Source organism: Cavia porcellus, unplaced genomic scaffold, assembly GCF_034190915.1.
Source record: "Cavia porcellus strain 051 isolate PalLab524CR breed Dunkin Hartley unplaced genomic scaffold, mCavPor4.1 scaffold_22, whole genome shotgun sequence".
Classification (NCBI taxonomy): domain Eukaryota; kingdom Metazoa; phylum Chordata; class Mammalia; order Rodentia; family Caviidae; genus Cavia; species Cavia porcellus.
Genome location: NW_026947505.1, coordinates 36,744,504 through 36,756,550, shown reverse-complemented (window position 1 = coordinate 36,756,550; position 12,047 = coordinate 36,744,504). Strand labels below are relative to the sequence as shown.

Genomic DNA, 12,047 nt, shown 5'->3' with positions numbered 1-12,047 from the left:
CGTTTTTTGGCTCTCTAGCATCTTGTCCACAAATACGGTTGCCCTGAGCATCAAAGACCGACCTACACTCCTCAGCTTTGTGTGATCCCTTCTTGCATCGCCCACAAACATATGGTTCTTCATTCCTAGGGCGAGGCCTAGCATCTGCATTGTTTGGGCAGTGACGTTTAATGTGTCCTGGCTCCCCGCAGGCAAAACACCCTTTAGCCTTACATTCCCCTTCTAACCCTCGAGGTCCCCTCTGCTGTATAGCCGCGGCCAGGAGAGCAGCCACTCCCGAGTTGGAGAGCGGCCCCCCTATCTCTCTGCATATCCTAATCCAGGCATTGAGGTCCTTGTTCTTATGAGGAGCTATCGCTGCCTTGCACTCCTTTGTACACTGTTCGAAAATCAGCTGCCTTACCAGCGGTCGAGCCACTCCCGGATCAGAAAATATCTTATCGGCAGCATCTTGCATTCGGGCCACAAAGTCAACAAATGGCTCTGTGGTACCCTGAATTATTTTTGAAAGACATAAGGAGGCTGTTCCAGCACCACTTACTTGCTTCCAGGCGCGGAGTCCTATGGCATTGATTTGCTCATAGACAGCGCCGGGGAACTGGGTCTGGTCATCAGCGTGCCGACCTTCTCCCATAAGCATTTCCTTGTTCCACCCCCGGTTTCCTCGATTGGCGTTTTTCTCAGCCTGCTCGGCAGAGAACTCTGCATACCAGGCTCGCCAATCCAGGTAACTGCCCGAGGGCAGACAGGCCTTTGCCAGCTGAATCCAGTCCGCGGGGGTGAGGGGCCCAGAAGACAGATTCTCCAGCATGGCAATGGTGTAAGGCGCAGTCGGCCCAAAGGTTGTAACTGCATTTTTAAGTTCTCTAATCTGCTTTATCTCAAAAGGCTCCCATACATTGCGTCCCTGGCCCATAGCTACTTGTACAGGAAATATCTCGTAGGGGCCACTATCTATCCCAGGTGGATGTACCTCATGAGACAAGCGTCCCCCCTGCCAAAGCCGCCTGTAAAAATACCGACCCGCCGGCGGCGGAGCATAAGACAGCGGCCGTGATTGGGCGGAAAATGGGGGCCCGTGCATCACTTCCTGTTCTGGCGAAAGGGGAGGGAGCTCCCAGGCGGCCGCCTCGTGGCGAGGGACCGCCTCCCTCTCGCGCCGGGGCGCACTCAGGAGCTCTCTACTCCTCCGCAGACCAGGTTGAGCAGAGCGCAATTCGCGGGGCAACGCTGGAAAAGAACCCTGCGACTCCTTATTGAGCGATTTAGGCTCCTGACAGCTGGTCTCTTTGGCCTCCCTGCCATTCAACTTTCCCTCGTCCTCGGAGTCAGACGACTCCGAGGCTAGAGCCCCGTCCTCCTCCTTAGCATCCTTGTTCCCCTTGACAGACACCTCTCGGGAGCTCCCTGACTGGGCCTGCTCAGATACCCTGCGTACTTTTGTAAGCTCTTGAGAGCTTTCTCCACAACCACCCTCGCTCTTAGTGTTGCTACCTAACATGTTTCCCATCTTTTAATATGTTACTCACCGCGTGAGGCCCAAGGAATCCGCCACTTACGCGTGAGCCTGAGGGGAGTCTAAAAGCCCTGTAGGTGCGCGCCACCCAGAGCCCAGGCTTATCCCCAACTCACCTGTCTCGCAGCTCTGTACTGGAGCGTTGTCCACTTCCACGTCGCGGGGGTGATCAGTCCCCGGGCGGGCCTCCAAATGTCGATGTCCGCTCCCGGCCGGCAGGAAGGACACACGACAAAGTCTGGTAGTGGACAACCTTTTCTTTTTATTTTCCTTCTCCGTACAGCCTGCCCTGGGTTCTCCCAGCTGAAGCCTCCTCTGGTCCGCTCCCCGCGGCTCCTTTTGTGCTTCAGTCTGCCCCAAAGCCTCTACCGGTCCGCTCTCCGCGGCTCCTTTTGGGCTTCTACTTCCGGGCTTCTATCTGGCTTCTACTTCCGCCCAGGGGTGGCACCGGTATATATACGGGTACAGTGTCCAATCATGTTAAAGTAAGCAAGGCAAGCTGATTGGCTAACATCATCAGTTGCCAGGCAGACTATATTGTTGAGCGGGTTGTTTACGCGGTAAGCAGGAAACTAACATATTCGATGGGAGGGGTAATCTACCTCAGGCCTCACTCTTTACTACAGGCCTCACGTCCGCCAAGTGAGGCGACCGGGCTCGGGGCTGCGGCTCCCAACAACTATCTGCTTGCAAGGCAGGCGCTTAGCCGCTGAGCTAAATCCCCAGCCCAGGCTTCTCCCTTTTTAGTAATCTAACCATCCTGTCTGTTGTTCAGATGGCCCCTTTAATCTCTGACTGCTACAATTCATTACTCTGAAAATACTTGGAGCAGTTTTAGTGAGTATATTGGAGAGTTTATCTGGGGTCCACATGAGTCCTAAAATATGCACAAATTATGTGCAAATTTTTCTCGTTATGTGGTACATATTTAAGGATTTTATTGAAATAAAGCTCTTGTAAGGATTTCAAAAAACTCGAAAGTGATATTGCCAACATGAACAAGTACATATCTTTCTCACATAATATTTATCATTGCCAGGGGTTCAGCTCAGCGGCATAAGTGCCTGCTTGGCAAACATGAGGTTGTGTTTGATCCCAGCAAAAAGAAGAGAAAAAAAATAAATATATATATCTATATATTACAATTCTTAATTGCCAGTAATTTCTAAATTTCTAGTAGTTATTAAAACCATTAACCTTTGGCAATCCCAAGAAACCACAGAATCAGAGGTTAAGCAATGCTTTGTAGAAAAATCTCACACAAATTATGAATATTTCAGAGTTCTGACCAGTTCTCAGCATCTTTCCCAAGAAGAAACACAAGTCTTAGAATCTCTTTTATTTGAGCATTAAGAGATCGTAGCATAGTGACTAAAAACTGTTTTCAGAATGTCAGCAACAGCAGTGAACAGACCTTGTGTGCCTTTGAAAAACTTCTTCAGCTTTTACACAGTCATTAACAGAAAACACAAGTACCCCTCATTTGCATTCAAAGTGAAGAACAAGGCACTCGCACTGTAGTGAGTAAACAATGTACACTGGAAAAATGTGCTTGCATTTGTATTGTAGGTAGTTAAGAAGATATGAACACAGGACACCTAGAAGTAAAGGAAATCAAAACAGAGGAACAAACAAGGATGTACAAGCAGGCACACGGATGAGAAGCACCAGTCTCTTTAGGAGGCAACCAAGAAAATCTTTCAAATGCTTTTAAAAGGAACTGTAATCAGGGGCAGAAATCTGGGCTCAGCATCTCAACTGCTGGTATTCTCATGACACAGGAGCTAAGTGATGCCACACCTGCCCTGAGCTGTCAGTTTCTTCTCCACCGGTCTGTCTGGAGCAAGTCCTCTTGCACTGGTGGCCATCAGAGCTCACACTGGGGGAACAGGAGCACTGCCTCCATTTTGGCCAATGTGGGTTATTTTGCCTCTATGGTACAAATATATTCATTTTAAGTAAATCTGCTTTCAAAAATGGGTTAGAAAAGCTATTCAACAGGTGGGATTTTTCTTTCTTGAAAATCATCTGGAGGCTGATCTAATGTCCACTGAATTAAATGCCTCATGTCTGATGAAAGTTGTGCCAGGAACTTAGGGACAGAGAAAGATCAAAGATCTCCATGAGAAAAAATACAGAATTGGCTTTTAAAAAGAAGGCTCCAATTTACAACTAAAATTCAACATATTAAAGTCTAAAGATCAACATTAAACTGGTTATTGACTTACAAAATAAGTAAAAATTGACATAATGCTTCGCTCCTCTATAACGAACCTTATGTGATTATAACATTTTACTTTTTCCCCATCCTTAGCGTTAGATACACTCAGATGCACGGAACAGCTCTGTAGAAGTCAGCTTCCAGTTACAAGGGAAAGGTCTGACTCCTAAGAGAGGAAGGACTTAACCCTTATTTCAAATAATAAATAGTTTTAAAATCACTATGTACAGCAGTACAGCACCACCATGTCACCGATTTCAGTGATGAAAACCTAAGGACAGTAACCTCCCACAAGATCTCCTGCTGCCCCCCAGGGTGAACTGCTCCTGTGGCCCAGGCCTGTGCGACACACTTTCTGCACCTTCTCCTCGTGGTCCTGTTTCCTTCCCTAGCGCAGGACACATTTCATAAGCTTTCAGATAAAGATATTTTTAACAAAAGCCAAACCCTCACTCATCCCTGCTCCTGCCCTGATCCACCTACTGAAAACAATCCCTAAATCTGTGCTCCAGGCAACAGCATGTGTAGGAGTGAGTGCAGGTGTGTATCTGTGTGTCAAGGTGGCTGTAAGGGTGCCTGTGCAACAGATGTGTGTGATTCTGTGTTTGTGTGTGTGTGTCTACGCCTGGGCATATGTGAGTGTGTACACTCGGCACAGAGAAGAAAAATCCAAGAAGATCCACCTGTGATGTAACAGCCTTGTTCCCATCGTTTCCAAAATCAGAAATGTGATTAACTTCGTGTTTCCAGGCTTTCCAACACCTCTAACAGTTTTCTGGGAAAAAACAAAATCATAAATGAAGCACCAGGTGCCCATTGTACAACAGGAAGTCACTCTCCTGTTTACCTCCCCGCTCCCTCTGAGGCAGGCAGGGCCTGTGTCCACAGTGATGCCCACAGTGGACAGAAGTAACACAGGGCCTTCTTAGCCCGGGCTGTAGGTCTCTGGGACCTCAGCAAACCTTGGGTGGGGGCTGGGGAGGAGCTCCACAGTTGCAAACTTCCCCTGAACTGCAGGGCACTAAGAGGGGGCCAGGGAGGGTAAAACAGGAGGCAGGCCCCAGATTAGGGCCGAGCTCTGCCCCACCGAGGCCACTGGGCTTACGGGTGCTGGGAGGTGGGCAGTGTACCGCGGAGCAAGCATAGGTATCGGGAGGCTGTGCTGGGGTGCGGTCCGGAGAGTGGTGTGGCCTCCCGGGTCCGCCGGCTCACAGGGTGCTCAGGTGCGGCAGCGAGCCTAAGGGTCCAACGCGGTCGCGCGCGGCGGCTGCCGACTCCACACCGCGAAGCCACTCGGTGCACTTGCGCACCAGGCCCTCGTCGCGCACCTCGACCTCCTCCTCGTACTCCACGTCGTCGTACTTGTGCCGCTCGTTGAGCAGCGACACCTGCAGCGCCGGCCGCTGGTCGGGAGCCTGCACGCCGCGGGTAGCGGGACGGCGGGCGGGCAGGCGCCGGGGGTCCAGGGAGGGCGCGGGGAGGGGCCTGTGGGGCCGGGCCAGCAGCTGCTTCTCCAGGTGGCGCCTCTGGATGACTAGGATGGCTTCGGGGGTGAGGCTCAGGGAAAAGCGCGTGGCGCCGTCGGTCCCTGTCCCCGCCGAGATCCCCACCTGGCTGTGGCCGGAGCCAGCGGGCCGGGGCGCGGTGCACGTGGCCGAGGTCCCTGCGCGGCCCGGTGAGGCCTGGGGCGGGGCGCGCGCGGGGGCAGGCGGCCTTTTCAGGGTGGCCGAGGGCCAGGAGCTGGAAAGGAGCCCCTCGGGCTTCTCGGGGGGCCGCCTCTTCTCCCTGGCGCTGGCGGCAGGCGGTGCGCAGGGCCTGCGAGGCGGCGGGCGCGCGGCGGGGACCCCTGGAGTGGACGCCGGCGGGAAGGGCATGGTCGGGCTGCCCTCAGCGCTCTGGAAGGAGATGGGCGGGTCTTAGCCCTGCGAGCCCCTATTACTCCATCTGTTGCAGGGCGGCCAAGCCCGCTACACCCACCTGCGTTCAGCCGCAGAATCTCCAGCCCGGGACTTGCAGCAGCGGCGCCGCCCACCTCCCCCCGCCCCTTGCGGCCCAGGGCGCCCCTCCACCCTGGGCTCCGGGATAAACCCTGCAGGCACCCACCGGACAAGGGACCGCGGGCGAGTGTGGCGCCGCCGCCGGGTCCGCTCCGCGGAGACGCGCCCGGCTGGGCCGGCGGCTGGAGGAGGAGCTGCCGCGCTCGTCGCGGGGCGCGAGCCTGACAAGTCTAGAGCTGGTGTCACCACCGACTGTCGAGTGCCGGAGACAAAGTGCCAGACAGAGGCGGGGCGGGAGCTGGAGCCCAGCGCCTCTACCCTCTTTCTTCCCCCAGCTGGCTCTTCCATCAGAGGCGGGGAGCGGGTCCCTGGGGGAGCCGGTGGTGCTTCGCACGTTAGAAAGAAAATCCTTTGAGATACTGAGAAAGAGACCTGCGGATCAATCTGGCCGTTCCAGGCGCACGTTCTGGAATTACCGAGAAGGGTGGTAGGGTGCTGCGAGGGGGGCCTCATAGAGTCATTTCTGGTTCACTTACAGTTAATGCCACTCCCTGAAGAGTCGTTTTAAAATTAAAAACCTAATTTACTATTCAAACCTAATTATAAGTAAAAGTTTCAGCTATATAATGATATCATTGAAAAAAATGTAACATTATTTTAGTGATTATTCAAAGCAGTTTTTTTTCCACTATAGCACTGGTTGATTAAAAATGAATATTCACCATCAATTTATGTTCTGGCTGCAGACGCATGAAAATATTCCTACACTACCCTTACGTTTATGAATAAATCAAAAAGTTTCATATGACCAATCCTGCATTACCTAAGGCTAATTATCAGTTGTTTAGTTCACCAAAAACTCCTTTTCCATCCCATCAGTTTTCCTAGGTAAACCTGGGTTGTGATGGTTACCACCCTCCCCCGCTTAGCTCAGAGCATATGCAAATGTGAGTAAACTGGTGACGTCTGCCAAGTCATAGTAGGATGGCACAACCCCATCCCCGCCCCCCAGCTCCTCCTGCAGCAGCAGCAACCAGATAGCTGTTGGATACAGGTGAATAGTCAAGCAAATTTGATTAGTGGCAGGAACATTTCCCACCAGACTTGGGAGGGGGCTGGTGATAACTTCCACTAGCACCTCAAAACCACCCCGTATTTACATACTCTCACAAACTGCAGACACTTTCAAAATTGGATGCCAGGTCACAGGAGCCTTCCCCATCTGTCAAGGCCTCTGGGACACCCAGCCTCCACCTGTGGGCTCAATTTAACTCCTAAGGTGCTGGAAGCACACATGCATCTTATTCCAGGTTAGAGTGTTTAGGAGGGTATAGGAATAGTTGTGCAAACTAAGGCTGCTGGCCAACAGCTCTGTGCCAGGAAAGGATGGGGGGCTTGAGGTCAGATGCAATCTATGGACACAATTTGAGAAGAAAATAAACTAACTGCTGGATAACAAGATGTCACCTCTGACCCAAGCAGGAGCCTGTGATAACATGCAAAATCAAGTGAGCTGACAGATTATATATGTCCTAACTCTTAAGATGCTTTAGCAGTAATGATAGTTTGGAGTGAGGGTGAGAGGCAGGGGTGGCCAGGCAGCCTCATAAGACTAATAGGAGCTTACACATACTCATGAAAGTCCGTGAGGCAAGCACTCCCTCGATTTCCGTTTCTCTGTCTATTGTACTGAGCAACTGAAGTACCAGCCCAATACCATCTATCTCCAGTGAGCTTCAACTCCAGGAATGTGAGTCCAAACCCAGAAGGGACTATCACTAAACAGAAGGAAAAGTCAGTTGGTAGGGGGCTAGACTTTGTGAGTACCCACCTCCAAACTAGAAGAAATCTGGGCACACACAAGCCAAGAAAATACTTTTTCTGGAATGACGTTTTTTTTTTTTTTTTTTTTTTGTCTTTTTGACACGGTTTTACTGTGCAGGTCACACTGACCTTCAACTCACTTTGTAGCCCAGGCTGGCCTCAAATGTGCAGGGATCCTACCTCAGCCTGCCCACTGCTGGGATTACAGGGATTTGTATTACCACGCCTGACCTGGACTGATGTACATGTGAACCGGACTAGGAACTGGAATCTCTATGTCCTCCCAGATGGTCTGTCCCAGCCCAGAAGCTGGGATCTGGGAAGCTGCAAGTTGGCCTGCTCCTTGAGAAACAGGGAGAAAATGCCAAGTGCCCAGGAAGAGCATGTGTGCCCTGGAAGCCCAAGCCCAAAGGCACGTTTTTGGGGAACGCAATGTGCTCCTCCTGTAGCTCGATGTGGCTGCTGCCCACCAGGAGTGGAAGTATCACAGTTCCTGACAACACTGTTCCATTTTGACTCCGACAACAGCATCCAAATGCTGGCAGCACTTGTCCCTTGCCAAGTTACCTCTATGGCTCGAGACCTTTTAGCTTTTTAGAAGTTAGAAAAGTGCTTTGGCCTGGAAGGGAGCACAGGAAAACAGCACTAGCTGCTGGCTAAAGTCACTGGCACCAACTGTCGCATGGCACTAGCTCAGCATGGGCAGCCAGTGACAGTCACAGCAGGGAGATGACACCAAGAGAAAGTGGCCAAACAACTTTAAGATAGGAGTTGCACTGCAAAGTGATGAGTTAAAATATTCAAGATTTAATAGGATTTTGTGGAACATTTCAGAACACAGGAATACTCATACTCAGCAGTGAAACATGAACACTACAACACCTAGATCACCTGTTTCAGAACCATTATCTTTTGCTGGACAAGATGGCCCATGCCTATAACTACTGTTACAACCTCAAAAGGCTGAGGCAGGATTGTAAGTTTGAGGCCAACCTGGGTAACTTAGGTGGCCCTGTCTCAAGATAAAAAGGAACCAGTCTTTAGCTTGGAGTATGGCTATATACTTAAGATAGGAGTTTACTAGGCTAACTGGCTGGTAACAAGATGACATCATGTCCACTGTCACAGCTGAAGTTCACATTCAGGATTTTTCAACTGAGCCACTGAAAATTCAACAATGGCTTCACAGAGGCCTCAAAAATGTTTTCATGGCTAGTATTACACTTCAAGAGATGATTTCATCAGGGTTTATGAAGAAACACACCACGAGGTCCAGGGTTCCATTCTGGGGATAAAAAAGATGGAGGTTTGCAAATACCAATGTGAGTTTTTCCTTGATGCTGGTCCCTGTGCAAGGTCCCCCACTTGACCTCCCCAGCTACTGGACCCCAAGCTCCTGGCAGTTACCTGGGTCCCTGGCATACAGGGTCTTGCTTCTGACCCTCCAAGGATCTGAGAAGTGCCAGGGGTCTTGCTGTGACAGCTGCCACCAACCCGTGTGGCCAGAACCTTGGGGGATGATGCAGACATACCAACGTGGCTTCTTGCTGACACCTGCCATGCATGTCCCAGCCTTAGCAGCCTGTACCACTTACTCTGACACCCAGGCCCAGACATGCTTCTTGCTGGCTCACTGTGGGATCACTCAGGCACTGAGTTCACTATGTCCCAAAGCATCAGACAGAAGTATAAAATCAGCCTTTTCTGTATTTCACTGCAGCCTAATCTAACAAACAAGATGCCCATGCCCTTTTTATTAGTCTACATACTAGTGCATGTGCTAGCACTGTTCATGCTTTTTTTTCTTCCAAGGATCCAATGGAGTCAAAACCAGTCCAACCTCAGTTTTAACTTTTTTTCTTTGAAATAAACAATGTGAAGCCTAGAGTGAAGTGCTTGATCAGGCTCTCACAGAGGTGGATGGCCCCACTCAGACCCCCATGCAGAGGGCAGGCAAAGCTGCTCAGAACCCCTCGTCCCAGCTCCAGAGTGCTCTTTCCTTCCTTAGAAACCAGCTGCTGAATGTCACGAGAGCTGTTTCTCAGGTGTTCATGTCAGCAAATATCAACATTTAGGGATGCCTTTGAGGATCCAGAAAAAACAGTGGGACACTAAACACAGAAGCACTAAATTGTGCACCATGGGGGCATGGCAGGTGAACGTGAACATGAAACTCTAAAGCCTATTCATGGACCCGATTGCAAGCTCTTGGCATGAATTCTCGGGGAGGCTCCTTGCACTTTCATGTGAACTAACCTTGGGTGCCAGCCACACAGCCTCAAGCACACACTAACATGCTTGTCAACTGTAATCCCTGCTCCTGCTGTTGGCCAGCTGGATAAGTACCTAAAAGACAAGGAAGGAGAGGGACATAAAAGAGGAAAGGCAGGTAAGGACATAGCACACACGGTCACACTGAAAATTTGATTCAGAAGTCGGATGGCTATAGGGCCGCTCCCTGAAGACAGGCCTGAAGAATCCTACAGTTGCTTAGACTCATAGGCATCCTCTCTGAACTAAAAAGAAGCTGAGGGCTGGGGATATAGCTCAGTGACACAGCACCTGCCTGGCAAGCATGAAGCACTGAGTTCGATCCCTCATACCCCAAAAAATAAATAATAAAGTCTGAATTATAACTACTGTACTTAAGGTCCACCCAAAAAGAAGTTGAGGCATAGGTTTTTAGCTAGTCCTATTCATGTCCACTTCCTCTGAGGATGAAATTGTAGCCAGCTTCCCACTCCTCCTACTGGACTCTGACATCTGTCCTCCCTGCCCTGCATCCTTGCAGGGGTGAAGATGCTGCAGACTCAACAGGATGGCATTCAAATCCCCACGCTAAGACCAGTCTCCTGTCCCCTCTGCAAAAGGGCACAGCAGGACACCCAGTCTGAGACTGGTGCAGAGCCTACGCTCACAGCTCAGGCTCCTGACCCCAGCAGCCCAGGTCTTTCAGATTCCTGGGCACACCGTCCACTGCTGCCACTTCTGGGCTGCATCTGAAGGTATCCTCTTTATCCGGGAATCCTGAGAATTCCCAGCAAGGTGAAACCATGTCTGTCTTCTGGTGCATCTCCTCACAGCCTCAGAAGATTTAAGAACCTGAGCTGTGCCCCACCCCAACGAGGGCCTGTACTCAAAGGTGCTCCATTTCTGAGAACCTTGGGATCTCCTCACTTACACAGCAGCACACACCAGGGTGGGTCTGAAATGCACACCACCCTAACTGTAACTCTGACAGGGGTCTCCACTCTGTCTTCTGCTTCTGGAAAAGCAGGCTCCAGAGCAGGGTGGATGCATTGTTCTCTGCTGGCCATCTGTGTGCTCTGTCCCATGTGGCTCTCGCTCAGGAAGGACTCCAGAGTTCAGCAGCTGGGCTGCCTGGACTTCCAGTTTTCCAGTTGATGCCTATTTATCTCAAATGGATTCCTAGAAGACACCTCTTTTGGTGAGGCTAACCCCAGCCCAGCCAAGCAGATAGCACTTGCACTTTTAAAAGTCAACAGCCACACTGTGAGAGTAATAAAGCCCTAAAAGTCTAATTGTTACTATAAAAAAAAAGAGGAAAGTAAGGTGGACTAAGGGATATAACCGCAGGTATGTTTGAGTGTGTAGGATGGAAAACCATATAACTGAGCTTGTGTTGGATCACTGCACGGAACTGTCTCCAATTTCACTGTATGAATGTTCACTTTTTATGCTTTAATTTAGTGATATGGACAACTGTTTCTGAGAAGATAATATGTAACCTATTAACTGATGATTTCGTACTGTATATATTTTTTTCTAGAAATAATGTATTATTTGCACCCTTTTACTGCATTGTTTTTTTATGTCCTTTTTTTTTCTTCTCTCTTTAAATAAATAAAAAAAAGTCAACAGCTACTTCTCAAGGGGGTTCCCAATTCTGTTTTCTTGCCTGTATAATATTCCTGTCTCATAATGACAGGGAAGCAGACTAGATGATTCAGGCACAGCAGAGCACAGTGGAAGCAAGAATGTACATGCCTCTCACAGACCTTGGACACCCACAGTGTGTGCCTGCAGGACCTTTCCAGGACCACATGGAAGAACAGGCCCACAGAGGATACACAACACACAAGGGCTTTTCCCCAACCTGTGTTAAGAACTAAACTCTTATTTTTATTACTACTGTCATTTGTTAGTTGTCTAAAGCAAGACTCTTGCCCTTTGGAATGTGTTTTCTACAGCCTGTTTCCTGCACTCACCAGCCCCACCTCCTCCACACCAGCTGACTGCTGGCCTCTGCCTGACTGCTGCCATGGCCTGCCCCACAACTAGTGAACTGCATTCCACCCCACAGCACCCCATGGAGTCTCTGTGGCAGTAGCCTGTACACTTTATTATAACAACTGACACCTACATGGGGCCAAGATGTGGTGCTGTCTGTGGTACCTCCTTTCCTTAGACTGTGCTCTCCCTGTAACAGTGAAGGAGGGGGCTGGTCATCTGGTTCAACTTCCACTGT

General features: G+C 50.2%; 1 protein-coding gene across 1 annotated transcript; it reads right to left on the bottom strand.

Annotated features, from left to right (window-relative positions):
* Positions 1-2,840: 2,840 nt before the first annotated feature.
* On the bottom strand, positions 2,841-6,173 carry Prr18 (proline rich 18; the record flags this gene model as incomplete). Its single annotated transcript, XM_063233347.1, has 2 exons — positions 2,841-5,632; positions 5,841-6,173. Coding segments are annotated over 2 exons (1,020 nt in total), but the record flags the coding sequence as incomplete, so codon positions are not given.
* Between the last annotated feature and the right edge of the window lie 5,874 nt (positions 6,174-12,047).